The 15,696-nt window shown below is 38.0% G+C and overlaps 1 protein-coding gene across 1 annotated transcript; it reads right to left on the minus strand.

Annotated features, from left to right (window-relative positions):
* Positions 1 to 3,489: 3,489 nt before the first annotated feature.
* Positions 3,490 to 7,929, minus strand: LOC105035206 (protein MET1, chloroplastic). Its single transcript, XM_073259574.1, has 7 exons — positions 7,361 to 7,929; positions 6,862 to 6,968; positions 5,898 to 5,992; positions 5,190 to 5,266; positions 4,237 to 4,361; positions 4,106 to 4,161; positions 3,490 to 3,954 (listed from the first exon to the last, which is right to left on the minus strand). Exons 1-7 carry the CDS (start codon positions 7,777 to 7,779, stop codon positions 3,811 to 3,813), a joined length of 1,023 nt encoding a protein of 340 aa, XP_073115675.1. The 5' UTR covers positions 7,780 to 7,929; the 3' UTR covers positions 3,490 to 3,810.
* Between the last annotated feature and the right edge of the window lie 7,767 nt (positions 7,930 to 15,696).

The following is a 15,696-nucleotide window of genomic DNA, read 5'->3' on the forward strand; positions in this document are numbered from 1 at the left end:
AGCATTCACTAAGACAATATTAACTATCAACTTTGTAACAACAAGACTTGCAATATTCTCAAGCACAATTTGAATAGAAGAAATAATAAGTTTGGATCTGATAGGATTTTTAGGAACTTAACACTAAAATCCAAGAAAATGGTAACAATACACATCAACTATCAAATTAATCACCAACTCCAAATCTACTTTAATAGCATTGGAGATGGTAGAGGTAAAACTAGAGGCAGTTTTGAGCCCAATAGCCAATAATGAAGAGGAAGATTCAAAATTTCAAATAGGTCCAATAATTCTCTTGTCCAAGGAGAGAGTGTTTACTAACACTATGCATATTCATGATTAATGACCCTTTAGTCCTTCTTGAACCAATGGAGAAGATGGAGATCCAATAATTTCCACATCAACAATACCAACTCCTTGGTTGCTCTCCTTATTGGCTATTTTTAGTTCAAGATGATAGAGCATCTACCTATAAGCACAAAACATTCCCCATAGTGTAGGGGGCCACTACCTATAGTCAAATATGCTTGCTAGACCTTGACCTGAGGGGCGATCCATCCATGGCCTCTAGCTTAGGAGTCCACTCATCATTATGATATGGGGGGGTGATGGGGAGGGGGGAGGGAAGTAGTTACTAAGGAGATCAAAAGTTCTTTTAGGATCCTAGTGATTTATCACTTGGTAACATTAGGTACCGAAATGTAAATCAACAAACTTTGGCGACACCTAAGGATCTTTGCAGTAGAAGATAAATTCAAAATCTTATGTTCAAATCACATGGAGCTTTCAAGACTAGGATTAATCAGCAGCCAAATGTTGAAACCATGGGAGTCACAACTTAATGTTTTCATCAAAAAAATGGAAAATTTTTAAAACAACTTCAAATATTCTATCACTAGGTGATGCACCCTTTTTTGAGGACCAAGAAGAAATAACCACGTTAAGGGCACACTGTCAAAAAGATTTTACAATAATTTCTCATATCATCTCATCACTGTGCTTTTAAGTAATTCTATCCATGGTGGTGCCAGCTCAAGCTTTGTTAAGACTTTCTCCCAATACCTGCACAAGAACGTGCTAAAGAGGTAGAAATGCTGCATGTTTTCTGAGATTGAAAGGAAGTAGGACTTTTCTAGCTTGGCAATCTTATTAGCTAGTGTTATGTTCTTACTGGTGAGAAAGAAATCTTTTGCAAAGAACTAGAATGGTCAGCAGCTCTACAGTTCACATAAACAAGTCCACTCATGTACAAAGATTTAGTGGCCTCTCTCCCTATATGAATGACAAGATATCATAACCACATTCCCAAAGTGAACGCCGCATAGCTTTTTAGGTCCAAGATTGAGAAAGGGGATGAGAAAAGTTTCTAAGGAGGAATAAAGTTACCAGAATGAGAACACAAAATTTTCATTGGTGCAACTGTATTAATTCAAAGTCGGTTCTCCTTATTTTTGGCTGTTTGTACCACAAATATATCATATTAAACTGTGGAGCTAAAAATGGATTACAAATAGAGCTGAGCTATGATCTATTTCTAGAGACATCTCTCTTGATCTTCTATGGGTAGAAAATGTGCATTTTGCAATTTGATGACTACGGTTGTGACGTGTATGAGCTCAGAGAAATTTGTATCTTTTTTGCTTATTTACTGCCTCTATTTTTATACTACTTAATGACCCAACTTTGGATTTCATGGTTATTGACTACAGGCGTGGAGCTTTAGTAGATCAGTTTGCAGTTGTTTTATTATTCTTGCTTGATTCTTCATCTCCACCTGCCTTTCTGATGCTCATGTCCCACTCCTTTCTTAATTTTATCAAGATTACACAAGAAATTCCACTTAGGCTTCTCTTACTCAGCATACAATTTCATGCTACTTTGTTCTTTTAAATGTCTCTTCTTGATTTTGAAATAACATCAGAAATAACTCTGAGTAGGAATGCTCGGCAAATGAAGATTTTCAAAACCAAACCCAAATATTGAGACAAGTACTGGCGGCATTGGCATAGCAAATGTCTCCGCTTGATGCGGACAGTGTTAGTTTGGATAAGAACTACAGCAGTGGTCCTTGTTGTTCTTGACTCTTTGGTCAAAAAATATCTCTACAATAATTTGTCCCTCCAATAATTTATGCGTAATGTATGCATGATTCTTATGGTTGCCATGTTTAACATTTTTTTCATACCTTTGTAGAATACCGATTAAACAAATTTCTCAGAGTAAGACCATCAACATCTTTATGCAGTTCAATTTTCATCCGTGTTATTCCATTGAACAAGTATTTTTGCTAACTGATAGATACTGTGAACAAGCTGTGGATGTTGGCAGTTTGCTGAAACTGATGCTGTGCAAGCTGTCCAAGCAGTTGAATGACCCCCACCCTACAACTTCATGATTCACACTGCACCATTTGAGTTGTCACCATCTTTCTCACCACTCATGCACTATTTTCTTCAGATTGTGCCTCAACAGCATGGGCTAGCTGGGTTTGAGATGGTGAGTCCATGCTCAATATGGTTCATTGGTGGTCTCTATTACTGTATGAGCCATATGATGAGAGTAAATATATGGCCCTTTTAGCAGAAAGAAAGGTTAAAATCCAATTAATCAAAGCAGCATAGGATGAGTGCCAGATACGGTGTGGGCATCTTAAAGCATCACGAGATAGTGGCGTCTCCATTAACCGACCTTAATAGAGTCTCACAAACTCTAAAAGGCTGTTTTTCAGGCATCGGATTTTGCTTGGGAACAGCTTTTCTGGATGGTGTTGCTTTTAGATATCACCAATGGAACAGATTCCTACTTCTCATTGGCTACAAATTTAGCACTCTACCATTCACCAGACCATATGATCGTTAAGCTTAAACTGCTTCTACTTGCTGACTAAATCTCATGAGGTCAAAAACTTCTCATCATTCTGGAGCAGAGCCGGACATATTTTCTGCTAGACTTGTGCATGGACTTGGGACCTAACAAAGAAATTGAAAAAGTTGATGGTGGCCTCGATTAACTTTATTGAGGCAAGCTTTCCAATTGGATGAGCCACTAATTTGTCTGCACCAGATGAGTAATATCCTGTGCAGGTGTTGTGATTTTGTCCTCACACTTTGACACGGCTACAGCTGCAAGCTAATTGTTGGCAGTGTTATAGCTTAAATATACTCTCTCTCTCTCTCTCTCTCTCTCTCTCTCACTCACACACACACACACACACACACATATATATATATATATAGATATATAGATATCTGCATAAATATTGCTTGTATACTCGAGGAATTCAAGAACTACTTTAACATTTAACAACTTAAATTCATTACTTTTACCAAAAAAAAAAAAAAAAAACCTAATTTCATTACGTTAGTTCTTATGTGTTTTATCTTTTTACTATGACTGAACCCTTACCTAATATTACCAGTTTTAACTGTTCAATGTCTGAAAACTTTTGTCCGTTATCAGTGTGTTTTGTTATCATTCACAAAAATGAGGTTTTACCAAATCAGGAATCTGAAAAAGAATACAATTGGACAGCAGAAGAGCATGAACTTTAAGTACACAAGCTCTCAACTGAAATCTATGTCAAGAGATTCTCTCCAAAGCTCTCCTAGCAACTATAGATGTAATAATACACAAAATGAGAAAAAGAAGGGATAGCATTAACTATAGTTCGCATCTTCACCTTGAGAACCACCTGCAGATGCAATGAGAATTTGTTGCTCAAAAAACCAGAGGTTATGACTGAATTGTTGTCCTGTTGGCCTTTGGTGATGTGCTGCAAAATTAACTTGCACAGACCAGAGACAAAAATGCCTATTTCTTGTTGAATATGCCAAAAAATGATTTGATGGCATTGATGGCATTCTCGTTGACGAAGGACTCATCATACTTCTTTATGATAGGCTCAAATTCCTCAGAAGCTCTTAAGTTTGCCAAGTCAGGATCATTTCGAATGGTCTGCAACAGTCAACATATACATATATGACACTTCAGTATAGTGGGACCATAAGACCTAGCATATGCTACAACCTGTGTTGGTTAATATAACTGCAACTGATTTTTATGTCAGAAAAAAATGCAAACTCTTCTATAACAGAAGTGTTCTTACCTTGAAATCTTCATATCCTGCTTGCATGGCATCTTCTAACGCGGAAAGACCAGCTTGTACCTGCATGATGGCTCATTTAAATGACAGATGTGAAGGTTTCTGGTTTGAACTTTTGATATGCCATGAGACAGGTACCTGATTAAGCTTGGAATAACAGCATGCTACATTGTAACTTGCTACTGAAGCTTCATCTGGTTCTGGTTTCGAGCCTAATACCGATTCAAACTTTTCCAAAGCTTCTTCATATTTCCCATTCCTTGTATCAACCAAGATTTTGACCAATCAGCATAGGGTATTGCAGAAGACTTCATATTCTGATTCCTTCTAATGATTTTTATTCAAGAAAAATCATTGTAAAAGAAAATATGTCAACCTATATATTTTAACATTTCTTTGGGTGTTTCTTTTTGTTTTTGGCTCATATTTCGCCTTAGAGATCTTTTTATCTTGGAAGTAACGTATCCTGCATTTAATCTCTTGCCTCTTCTAGAGATTTCTGGACAGTAGCTCCTCTTTCCTAAATTAGCATTAGCTAGGAAATTGATACCAATTTATCAAAAGGGTTGCCATCAGGTTAACACCTAGTCCTAAGATCTGATCGGTTCTTGCTTGGAGCTTTCTCAACCTAGAATTTTGCTTTCTAGCCAACCCCACATTCAGTTGTAAAGTCTATAACTAGTTTAAGATACAATATCTGCATTGATTTTGCCAATTTAAGAAAATGCAACTCAATATTTGATGTTGTTAAAATAATAGTCTTCATGTGTTGCCACTTTAAGTTACAGTAATTTCACTACTTCAACTTAGCTACAATATAAAGCTCTATATATGTCTACATATAGTCATGACTGATCAGTCAACAAGCAGAAGATAAATACATCCTCATCATCTGGATTTCTTGATGTTCTACTACTAATATGCCTTCCTTTATGAGTCTTTGCTATTTTTGTTTCTATTTATTGTGCTTTCTCACCTCTTTTCTTGCTCACTCTACTCACTGATATCATTCATTTTTCCTGTACCTCCCTCTCCCTTAAATAAAATTTTCCATTACTGCTTGAAAAAGTGATCATTTTAAACGTACCTGTAAAGCTTCAGCCCCTCACGAAGATCATTCGCTCTACGTTCCTTCTGTTCCATTTTCCGCATATAATTTTGCATCTGGGAAAAAAAAAAAAATCCAAGCTTCATGTTTTAAATCAATAACAATCAAAACTAAAGAATCATCCTTCTTAATTATGCAAAGTGGCATTTAACAAAACTCTAGTCTCTATACTAACCTTACTTGATTTACTCATCATGGAAGAAATTGCAGTTGTTTGTATCCAGCTGTTATATGATCTTGGTCTTTTCTTTACTGGGATTTAAATCTTGACATCATTTGTCATTTAGCAGAAAAAGCGAACGGGAATAACTTATCACTAGCATACCAATCACATTTGTGCTGCTTGAGTTATGACCTTATAAGGCATCTCAATATGTTCACTAAAGCATCAATTAACAAAACACTAGTGTATACCTAAATTCTTGGAATGTTGTTGCCATGTTCACATAAATGTTCATTGACACCAGTAAAGAATACTCTACAAAGCATCAACCAATAGCCAAGAGTCATAATACTGAGATCATAACTCAATCAAAAATGAAACAATGAGCTTTTTCCTTTATGTTTCTATGTGAAAGCAATTGCAATCCTCTCAAAGAAAGGAAGTGGAAGTACTACCCTGGATTTCCCTCACTTGGTTGCTAGCAAATAGAAATCTTTTCAATGTAAGGAAATGAAAGTACTAACCTGGATTTCCCTCACTCTGTTGCTAATAACTCCGGAATTCCTTTCTTGTCTTATAATCTCTTTCTCCGTAAGCTCACCAGCATTGATCAACTTCCCTAGGTTATGTAAACATAGCCATGTGTTGAATAGAAAATCATAATAAACTCAAAGCAAGAATAATACTGATGCGTATTGAAGGTTTAGATCTCCAACACACACACACACACACACACATGAGCACATTAAAATAAAAGAAAAAGAAAATATTTTAAGCAAATCCATATAGCTCAGAATACATAGTTCCTACAAGTTCTCACGAAAGAGATGCAACACATTACTAACAGATTTCCAGCAATTTTTTTTTTTAATCATGAAGAGATTTCCATTAAAGGTGATTAAAATTAGCATGAATTTTAGAATCTTTAGGATAATTTTGTTTATGAAAAAAAATTGAATCATGAAGCCTCCCATATGGAAGAGTGCATTCCCAAATATTTACACCTTAAAATAAAAAATATCATGGTTCTAGCATAATCCTGAGGACTCCACAATGTCTATTTGAACTCATTAAGGTCTGTTTGTGAGTCCTCTGCTATTCTGCTTCAAAATTTTCATTTCCCCCACCACCTACTGATAAAAGGGAGTCCAAATAAACGAGGCTCCTGCCACTGCAGGGTCTTATGAGGGTCAGATATACATAGCGTTATCCCCCACGTGCGGAGAGGCTGTTTCCATGTTTTGGACCCATGACACCCAGGTCATCATGGAGCAACTTTACCATCACATGAAGGCTCGCCCTCCCCCACCACCTACTGATATAGGAGGAAAAGTTAATGATCTGCCAGTTAGTTACAAGCAAAAAGATTGACAGGTCTTAGTATTGCCACTGTTTGGGAGAAAACCAATAATAGGATTACATGCATGTGAATATCAGGACAAAGGCTAAATAATTTGCATCGTAGAAACAAAAGTGTGATAACCAAACCATATCTCTTCTGCATTTTCATGAGCAAAGGACCGATTCTTTGACGAATTGTATACATTGTTCGACCATATTCTGCAGCCGGCCACATCTCTGTTCCGAACACAGCACTGCATTTTTGTCATGGGATTTCAGTCAGGCCGCCAATCATTCATTTGTTATGCAAAACATAAAACAACGAAGAAAAGGACTATTTCATGCTCACAAGGCCTCTGTCCCGACATTAGGAATAATCATCAACATGTAATCACATACAGCGGGACAAAATCAACAATCAGACAGAACTATCCTACAGGCATCAGATGAAATCGAAGAAAACCGACCAACCACACCATCAATTAAACAGCACAAAAACTCACTTTGATTGCAGAAAAGATGAAAAGTCTGAGAAATTGTTGCTATGACAAGCTAAAAATTTCACTTTTGACCGCAAAAAAGATCAAAACTTTCCGATAATTAACGATGGAAAATGAACAATGAGATGGAAACCATCCAACAAAACCTGGTGGCAAGTACTCTATCTCCAACGGTGAACATCCCGGTCTTGTCTGCTGCGCTTCCAGGTGCTATTGCATCGATGTAGGTGCTCCCGTCGCGTCCTTTCGCAAACTTCAACCCATACGGCTTCTCCAATTCGACCTCGTACTCCTCATACGGCTCCTCTTCTCCTCCGCCCTCTCCACCTTCTGATTTCGAAGGCTGAGACTCGGTGGCCGACGAAAAAACGCCGGCTACAAAGACCGAACCTTTTGCCAACCGGGCAGCAGGGAAGCATGCCGGGGGCTCGGAAAGCGGGAAGGAGGACTGGGGAAAGGAGAGCCTGAAGGGAAGATGGGTGCATGGGCTGAGCTTTGTGGGCTTTCTTCTTGGAAGGGAAGGAGAAGCAGCGAGAGTTGGGTTGGTAATAGAGGCAAGGGACATGGTGCGTTGGTTGCCTTGCCTCTAGACCTCTTTGCTTTTTTTTTCCCCCTCCTTGCTGGAGCTCAGAGAAGACCCTCTGGAGAAGTGCGTGAGAGAGAGACTGGCGTGGATCACACGAAGGGAGGGGGCACTTGTGGCTCCTCTTTGCCGCCGGGTGGGAATAAACTTGGAATGGAAGCCACACGTCCATAAGGTGGAGACCCTTCCAGGAAAGGTGGCTCAAATTTAATTTACTTACTGGACGCTGGAAGAGTGGTGTAATATTCCAGGTCCAGATACCAAAAGAGGCCCATGGCCTGCTCTGTGGATGGTCCCTCTAGTGGTACTTGCAATCAATTGAGAAAATATTGTGGATTAGGGCTTTTTATGCAATCAGTTTTCTAATGTATCTTTTAACATTCAACTTAACACATACTCTCTTAATGCAGATTTAAACAATTTTTGCCCCTATGAAAGGTCATCTAAACTAAAGAAAGACAAATCGGTTCTTTAATTTATATTTTTGATGTAATTTAATAAGCACACACTAATCTTCGTAGATTAAGAAAACTTTGCCTTTGTGAAAGATTGTCTAAAGAAAGAAAATAAGAGTGTGTTTAAAAAGAACTAAGATGAATTATTTTCACTGCTTGGAGAGGCTTTATATCAAGGTAGGGCTGAAAATGAGTCAGTTATTATCATACAGCATCCATTTTGTTATCTACACTGGATCGAATTCAGACAGAAATTCTTGAACATGATTTGATCTAGATCCTAATTTGAATACACATTTATGAATTTTGCTGGATATGGACCTAAGTCCTGATTTTGAAGATGTTTTTCGATTTAGATGTAAGATTAAAAAAAAAAACTCTAAACACCATCTTTATCAAGGAGGTACAGCTTAGCCCCTGAGATAACTTTCATGTCTATTCTATACTTATATTCTATTATACTTATTCACAACTTGTTCACATTATTAAACAATATATTTCGTATATTGTTTATTAATTTTATATAAGAAATCGATCTTTTCTATTGCCACTAAACATCGATGGGCAGTGCGTCCGGATATCGATCAGACACTTCTGAAAGATGCGGGGTGCTGATCACGATGGTGGAAGGATCTGCAAAGAAAATCCACTCACCCAAGTGTGTCCAATAGGGGACTCTTCGATGCTTAAGTTAGTCGGAGCCTAAAAAATGATCGAAGGAGAAAAGAAGGAAGAATAAGAGCAGGATTTTTGTTTTCTAGAATTGGGTTTACCTGAGGGTCCCTTATTACTTCTTGATATAGAAATAGAGCTTTAAACTGTCATGCTGGAATACGGTAGGTTGTTGGAGCCTATTACGCCACGATCTGACAGGTCATTAAGATAGAAGATTCACCCACTAATCTATGAATCAAGGATGCTAGTCGTGGATATTAGCTACAGATCATACCCACATTTTGAAAGTTATTGAAAGATTTCGAGAATCACCTGCGTGGTCGCATAGGCCAGCAGCTTGAGGTCAAGGTGGAGCCAAGGTTCTGTCTTGGGCACATTGAAGCCTGAATCGGTTATTGAATCTTATTTTCTATCGTCAATTGGATCCCGACCTTGAGGTTAGTAAATATCCGATTTGGAGATCGGACAAAAGTCGATGACATGGCACCACTCCACCACGGGTTCTTGGGTCAACAATCATGCTTGGTCGCAATCTAAGGAGGAAAGGTTGGGTCGGATGGTGGAAACCTCCACAACAGTTACCCCCCACTCTCAATTTCAAAGTGATTTCACTACTTCAGACAAAGGTAGTTAACTCTATGGTCGATCGTTGGTTATCAATCCGACCTTTCTCCTTGAAATATTTGTTCCGCAATGTCTGATAAAGAAAATCTTGAGACCTGTTCAGTATATAATCGAGGTGAAGAATATGGATAAATCTTCTTAGTATTGTTCTGAGGTCAAGAATCCAAGTAGTTACCTGAGTAGTTACCTTCTCCTTGGAATGCTTGTTCCACAATATCTGATAAAGAAAATCTTGAGACCTACTCGGTATATAATCAAGGTGAAGAATATGGATAAATCTTCTTAGTATGGATCTGAGGTCAAGAATCCAAGTAGTTACCTAAGTAGTCAATTGCCCTTCGCTCCTGGGCCTAAGACGACCACGCCATTTTGTGCAAAATAGCAACCTTGTCATTGTCTTGACTTTGATTTTTGATGCCTCTCCAGGAAGTTATCTTTTCAACAGTCCAGTATTTATTGTTATCTTGGGAAGAAATGCCTCGATGTTTCAACTATCTAGTATTTATTGTTATCTTGGGAAGGAATGCTTGGATGTTTTATCATTTTGTGAGCTATGCAACAATAATAATAAGCGAGTAGAATGAAGCATCGTGCTGCCTTTATTTTGACCAATTCGATGATATGTAGGATCGCCCTCAAAGTAACTGTAATTTTTCACATGTCAAAATATTGTTGACAATAGACTATTCCCGTGGATCTTATCCTATGCGGCATCATCACAGGGTAGGTGTTGTGAAAAATTGAGAGATCTATTAGTGCAAATTTGCTAAACATATTGACATTGATGGAGAAGATGAAAATCAGAGTTTCAATCGCCGCTGTCCAGACAGAGTATACATAACTGACCTCCTTTTTTGTTATTCTTTTTCTTCTCCACAAAAGCCTTTCCATTGCAGTCGAGAGAGAGCCTTCCATTCTTCCATTCCTTTCGATCCCGTCATTCCTCTTATCTCCTTTCGATCATTCTTACAACTTCTAGAGGATATTTTCTCCTTTTTCCTTCTTTTTTCATTTCTATACTTCTCTTTTTGTAGTTGTCCCTTTATTTTCCCATTGTCTTCCCTTGTTTCTTGCCTTTCCGCTCCTTTTTCCTTTCCTTTTTGTTCCTTTTGCTTCCATTTTAATATCGAGTCCCGAGGATGGGTGTGGAGGTGGGAGTCGCTTGAAGGATCAAGGCTCTCAACCTCCTCACCATCAGGAGATGTCTGAGGATTTTCCTTAGTCATCCACCAAAGCAAGCTCTTCATCCCATCTCGAGCATTCCCTAGCTCAAAGAATGGAATGTTCGATCCTCGAATATTTCTCAGATCCGAAAAGTGAGGAGTCTATGTTGATCTAGATCAATTTGGGATGACTTTGGGATCAATATCATATTCTAGATTGGTAGTAGTTGTTAGTCTCGGGTCCAAAAGGTTGGTTGATCCTTGCTCGAGAGGATTGCCTTCCGTCTCTGAATTAAAAATTCAGTTAGTCCAGTACCAAAGCACAGTGAGTTGCTTGCAAGTCACTGAGGCGATCTCAAGTCTAAGGGACACTTATACCTATATCCCATCAGAGACATTCTCGACAGCAGAATGCTCTAGAGTTGGTCACGTTCAATGATGATGTACCCTTACATCTCACCTGTATGCCATACTAGTGTCTCCACACTCCTTGGTTAAGAGGACAACCAACCCATATGGCCTACAGTGACCTATGCTCGATAGAAAGCTGTCGTCCTTATTAACAGCTTATCATTTGGTCGTGAACAATTTTAAGGACTAATCGATAAATCCTCTCTTTATCGAACTTAAATAGTCCTAAGGACTTCATCATAACAACGGAGTTCATTAGAAGATGAAAGCTTATGATGAAGATGCCAAATATTTTTTATTTATTAACAAATCAATTACAATACTTGATTGCTCAACCGTCAACAGCTTGATGATTTGCTTTTTGGGACACATTTCCCAACATAGCATGGCGTACATGAGGCTCTCTATAGCCAAGACGTAAGAAATTCTACTCATGCACTGTACCTCCTCAAATGTGGTCAAACACATCATCTTGGAGAGACTAATATCATGCCTAAGAGGTAAGAGACCTCTCTTGGAGTTTTTCATGCTGAACCTCTTCAACACCTTCTCTATGTATAGCTTTTGTAACGAGCCAAGCATCTATTTAGATCTATCTCTATAGATATTTATTCTAAAAATATAGGATGCTTTTCTTAGGTCTTTCATGAATAATTTTTTGGACAACCATCTTTTGACCGTGATCAGCATGGAAATATCATTCTCAATGAGGAGAATATCATCTACGTACAGTACGAAGAAGGTGATTACACTCTCACTGACTCTCTTGTATACACAAAGTTTTTCTTCATTTTTGATGAAATCAAACGATTTGATTGTCTCATCAAAATGATGGTTTCAACTTCGAGAAGCCTGCTTTAATTCGTATATGGATCTTTGTAGCTTGCAGACTCTGTGATCACCATCACCAGATGTGAAATCCATAGACTGCTCCATATAGATATCTTTCTCAAGCTATCCATTTAGGAAGACAGTTTTCACATCTATTTGTCAGATTTTATAATCGTAGTGAGCTGCAACAGTAAGCAAAATACGGATGGATTTCAGCATAGCTATAGATGAGAAAGTTTTTTGATAGTCAATGCCCTTGTGCTGACTATAACCTTTAGCCACAAGTCTAGCTTTATAGATCTCTACCTTACCATCAGCACCTATCTTTCTTTTGTAGATTCATTTACATCCAATAGGTACAATACCTTCAGATGAATCCACTAAAGTTCGACTTAGTTTGAGTACATCAAGTCAATTTCTGACTTCATAGTATCTAACCATTTCTCGAAATCGATGTCAGACATCATCTCGTCAAAGGTATTGGGATCATCACCATGATCTCTATCTCCCATAAGAAATATTTTCTTTACCTTCTCTGTAAGCATACTCATGTACCTTTTTAAAGGTCGGAAGATCCTGCTAGATCTACGAGGTGGCAGAGGAATATCAACTACTGGCTCATGGACTACGGATTCCTGAGAATTTATAGCTCTAGACTCTTTAGAGACCTTCTCTTCGAGTTCCACAACCTCCCACTACCGTCATTCTGGATAAACTATGTTTTCAAAAATACAGTATTTCGACTCACAATCACATTGTGGTCTTATGAAAAGTAGAAGTAGTATCCCATAGATTCTTTTGGGTACCTTATAAAATGAATTATAATAGATCTATCCTCCAACTTTTCTACCATCTGTCTCTTGACATAGGCCGGACATCCTCAAGTCTTAAGATAACGCAGACTCAGCTTCTTACCGAACCATATCTCATATGGTGTGGTAGGAACGGACTTTGAATGAATCCTATTCAACAAGTGAATGGCAGTTAACAAGGCATGTCCCTAAAGAAATAAGGATAGATCTGTGAAGCTCATCATGAATCTGACCATATCCAATAGGATCCTGTTTCTCTTTTTGGATACCCCATTGAGCTGAGGTATTCCAGAAAGGATCCACTGAGAGACTATACCATTGTCCTTAAGATATCTCAGAAATTTCTGACTAAGGTATTCACCTCTTCGATCAGATCAAAGAACTTTAATAGATTTGTCTGTCTGCATTTCTACTTTATGCCTGAATTTTTTGAACTTTTCAAAAGCCTCAGATTTGTGTTTTATTAGATATACATACCCGTACCTAGATAAATCATCGATAAAGATAATGAAGTAGGTGTAACCATCTCTAATCTACACATCAAATGATCCACACACGTCGGTATGTACCAAAGCAAGTAGCTCTGTGGCCCTTTTCCCATGTCCTACAAAGGGCAACTTGGCTATATTTCCTCGAAGGTAGGATTCACAAGCTAGATATGGCTTTGGATTAAGAGAGCCAAAGATCTCATCCTTCTCCAGTCTGTTTATCATGTCCTCTTTTCAATATGGCCTAGTTTATGGTGCCATAAGTACTTCTAGTTAATTTCATCTCTAGATTTTTTTTGGCCTACAGCACTCACTATTTGCTCATTTAGATTCACATTCGCATTAACATGTAAGTGATAAAGACTATCAATTAAAAGATCTCATACAACTAATTTATTTCATAAATAAATAAAATAAAAATCTTTATTAAAACTAATTTCAAAATCTTTTTGTGCTAGCACTGACATGAAAATTAAATTCTGACTAGCTATAAAAATATAATAACAATCTTTTAAATCTAATCTAACACCAGACGATAATCGAAGAGGATAAGTACCAACGACCTCTGCAGCAACCTTTGCTTTATTACCGACCTGAAGGATCATGTCACCTTTTCTCAACCTTCTACTTTCTATCAGACCCTGCATAGAGGTGCATATATGAGCACTTGAGCCAGAGTCTAATATCTAACTAGAAGTAGAAAAATTCATAAGGTTAGATTCAATTATGAGCATACTTTCAGAAGCTTTGTCACCCTTTTTGGTCTTTATTCTCTCTAGATATTTAGGACAGTTCTTCCTTAAGTGGCTTTCAGCGTGATAGTGGAAATACTTTTTCTTTGCCTCAGCCGCCTTTGGACCATCTTTTTTTAGCTTGCTCTTTCTCTTCTGCTTTTTTACGGATTTAACCTTTTTCCTTCCAGTAGACTTTCACTTAGAAGAAGAAGTCCACTCCACAGCGAGAATAGTGCCTCTTGAACTCTTCAAGGTACCCTCCATAGTGACCAACATGTTGACTAGATCGGGAATAGTGCAGTCAAGTTTGTTCACATAAAAATTCATAATGAATTGACTATATAAACTGGTAAGGGATTAAAGGATCAGATCCATCTGCAATTCCTTTTGTATTTCTAATCCGAGCTTCCTAAGCTCCTCAATGTCCTTGATCACTGTCATACAGTGCTCATGGACAGACTGTCCATCACGTATCTTCAGGTTAAAGAGTCTTTAGGACACTTTGAAGTATGCAGTATGGTTTTGCTCACCATACAACTCTTGTAGGTGAGTGATCATAGTCTGGATAGTGGGCATATACTCATGCTGGCTTTGTAACTTATTTGACTTGGATGCCAGCATATAACACTTGACCCAACTGTCTTCATCCATCCACTTCTCAAAAACAGCTCTCTGCTCAGCAGTAGGATGGTTTGGTAATACAATGGGATCCTAGTTGAGAACATGGCTTAACTTTTCTGAGGTCAAGATAATCCTGAGGTTTTTGAGCCAATTTTTATAATTATTATCAGTCAAACGATTGGTTTCAAAGATGTGAGCTAGAGGGTTCGAGGCTGACATGATGGTTTAACTGCAAGAGTAGAGATTCAAATTAAACTTTTGTACTTAATATTTTAATTTACTTCTGGAGACTTTAAGATGTAAATAATGACTCCCACTAATTTTTTAGATCCTTCACTCTCCGAGAAGGAAATGAAAATCTTGACACGATAAAAGATTCTTAGTGGGTGCTGCAGTCCCATCGATGACATGCACCTCACCTAACAGTTATTGGTAACATGCACATCGATGCGTAGATAACTCTTTGCCTAGATACTTCACTAAGTATATTGCAGCCACTTGGTCTCTAAGTCATGTGGGCTCACCTAACAGTTATTATCCATACTTTTTAGTTAAACCCGATCCACCGTTCACAAGCAGGTGCAAGACCGTCATTGGGTCCCTCACCTAACAGTTATTGGGCCTAACCCCATCCTTACTCTGGAGCATCTCTTTGCTAATAGAGTGGTTGCATGTTTCTGATGCAACTGAACCACTATGACCAGTCGAAAATAATCAATGCCGGTAACATGCCTGCACATTTACAATGGTGGAAGACCTATGGACTTAATATTTATGGAGAGGTTTAGATTTAGATCTTATCTAATCAGTCATTATATGATCAATCTAAGTGACATGGGCTAAACCAGATTGCTAAGCAACCTAATTCAAATCGCAATCTTTCAAATTGACTAGATAAGTGGAGATCGGTGGGGGTCCCCCCGTTGCCTTCCTAAGACACCAATAGATTGGCCAGGTCGGTTAATGAAACTAATTAAATAACCATATCTCATTAACTTGCTTTAGACACCAATAGATCGATTGAACATAATTGGTTAGCTTAAGTAAATCAGGCTCAAACCAACAAGCCAAATTAAGTCCTTAAG

The sequence above is a fragment of the Elaeis guineensis genome, chromosome 6, assembly GCF_000442705.2.
Source record: "Elaeis guineensis isolate ETL-2024a chromosome 6, EG11, whole genome shotgun sequence".
Classification (NCBI taxonomy): Eukaryota; Viridiplantae; Streptophyta; class Magnoliopsida; order Arecales; family Arecaceae; genus Elaeis; species Elaeis guineensis.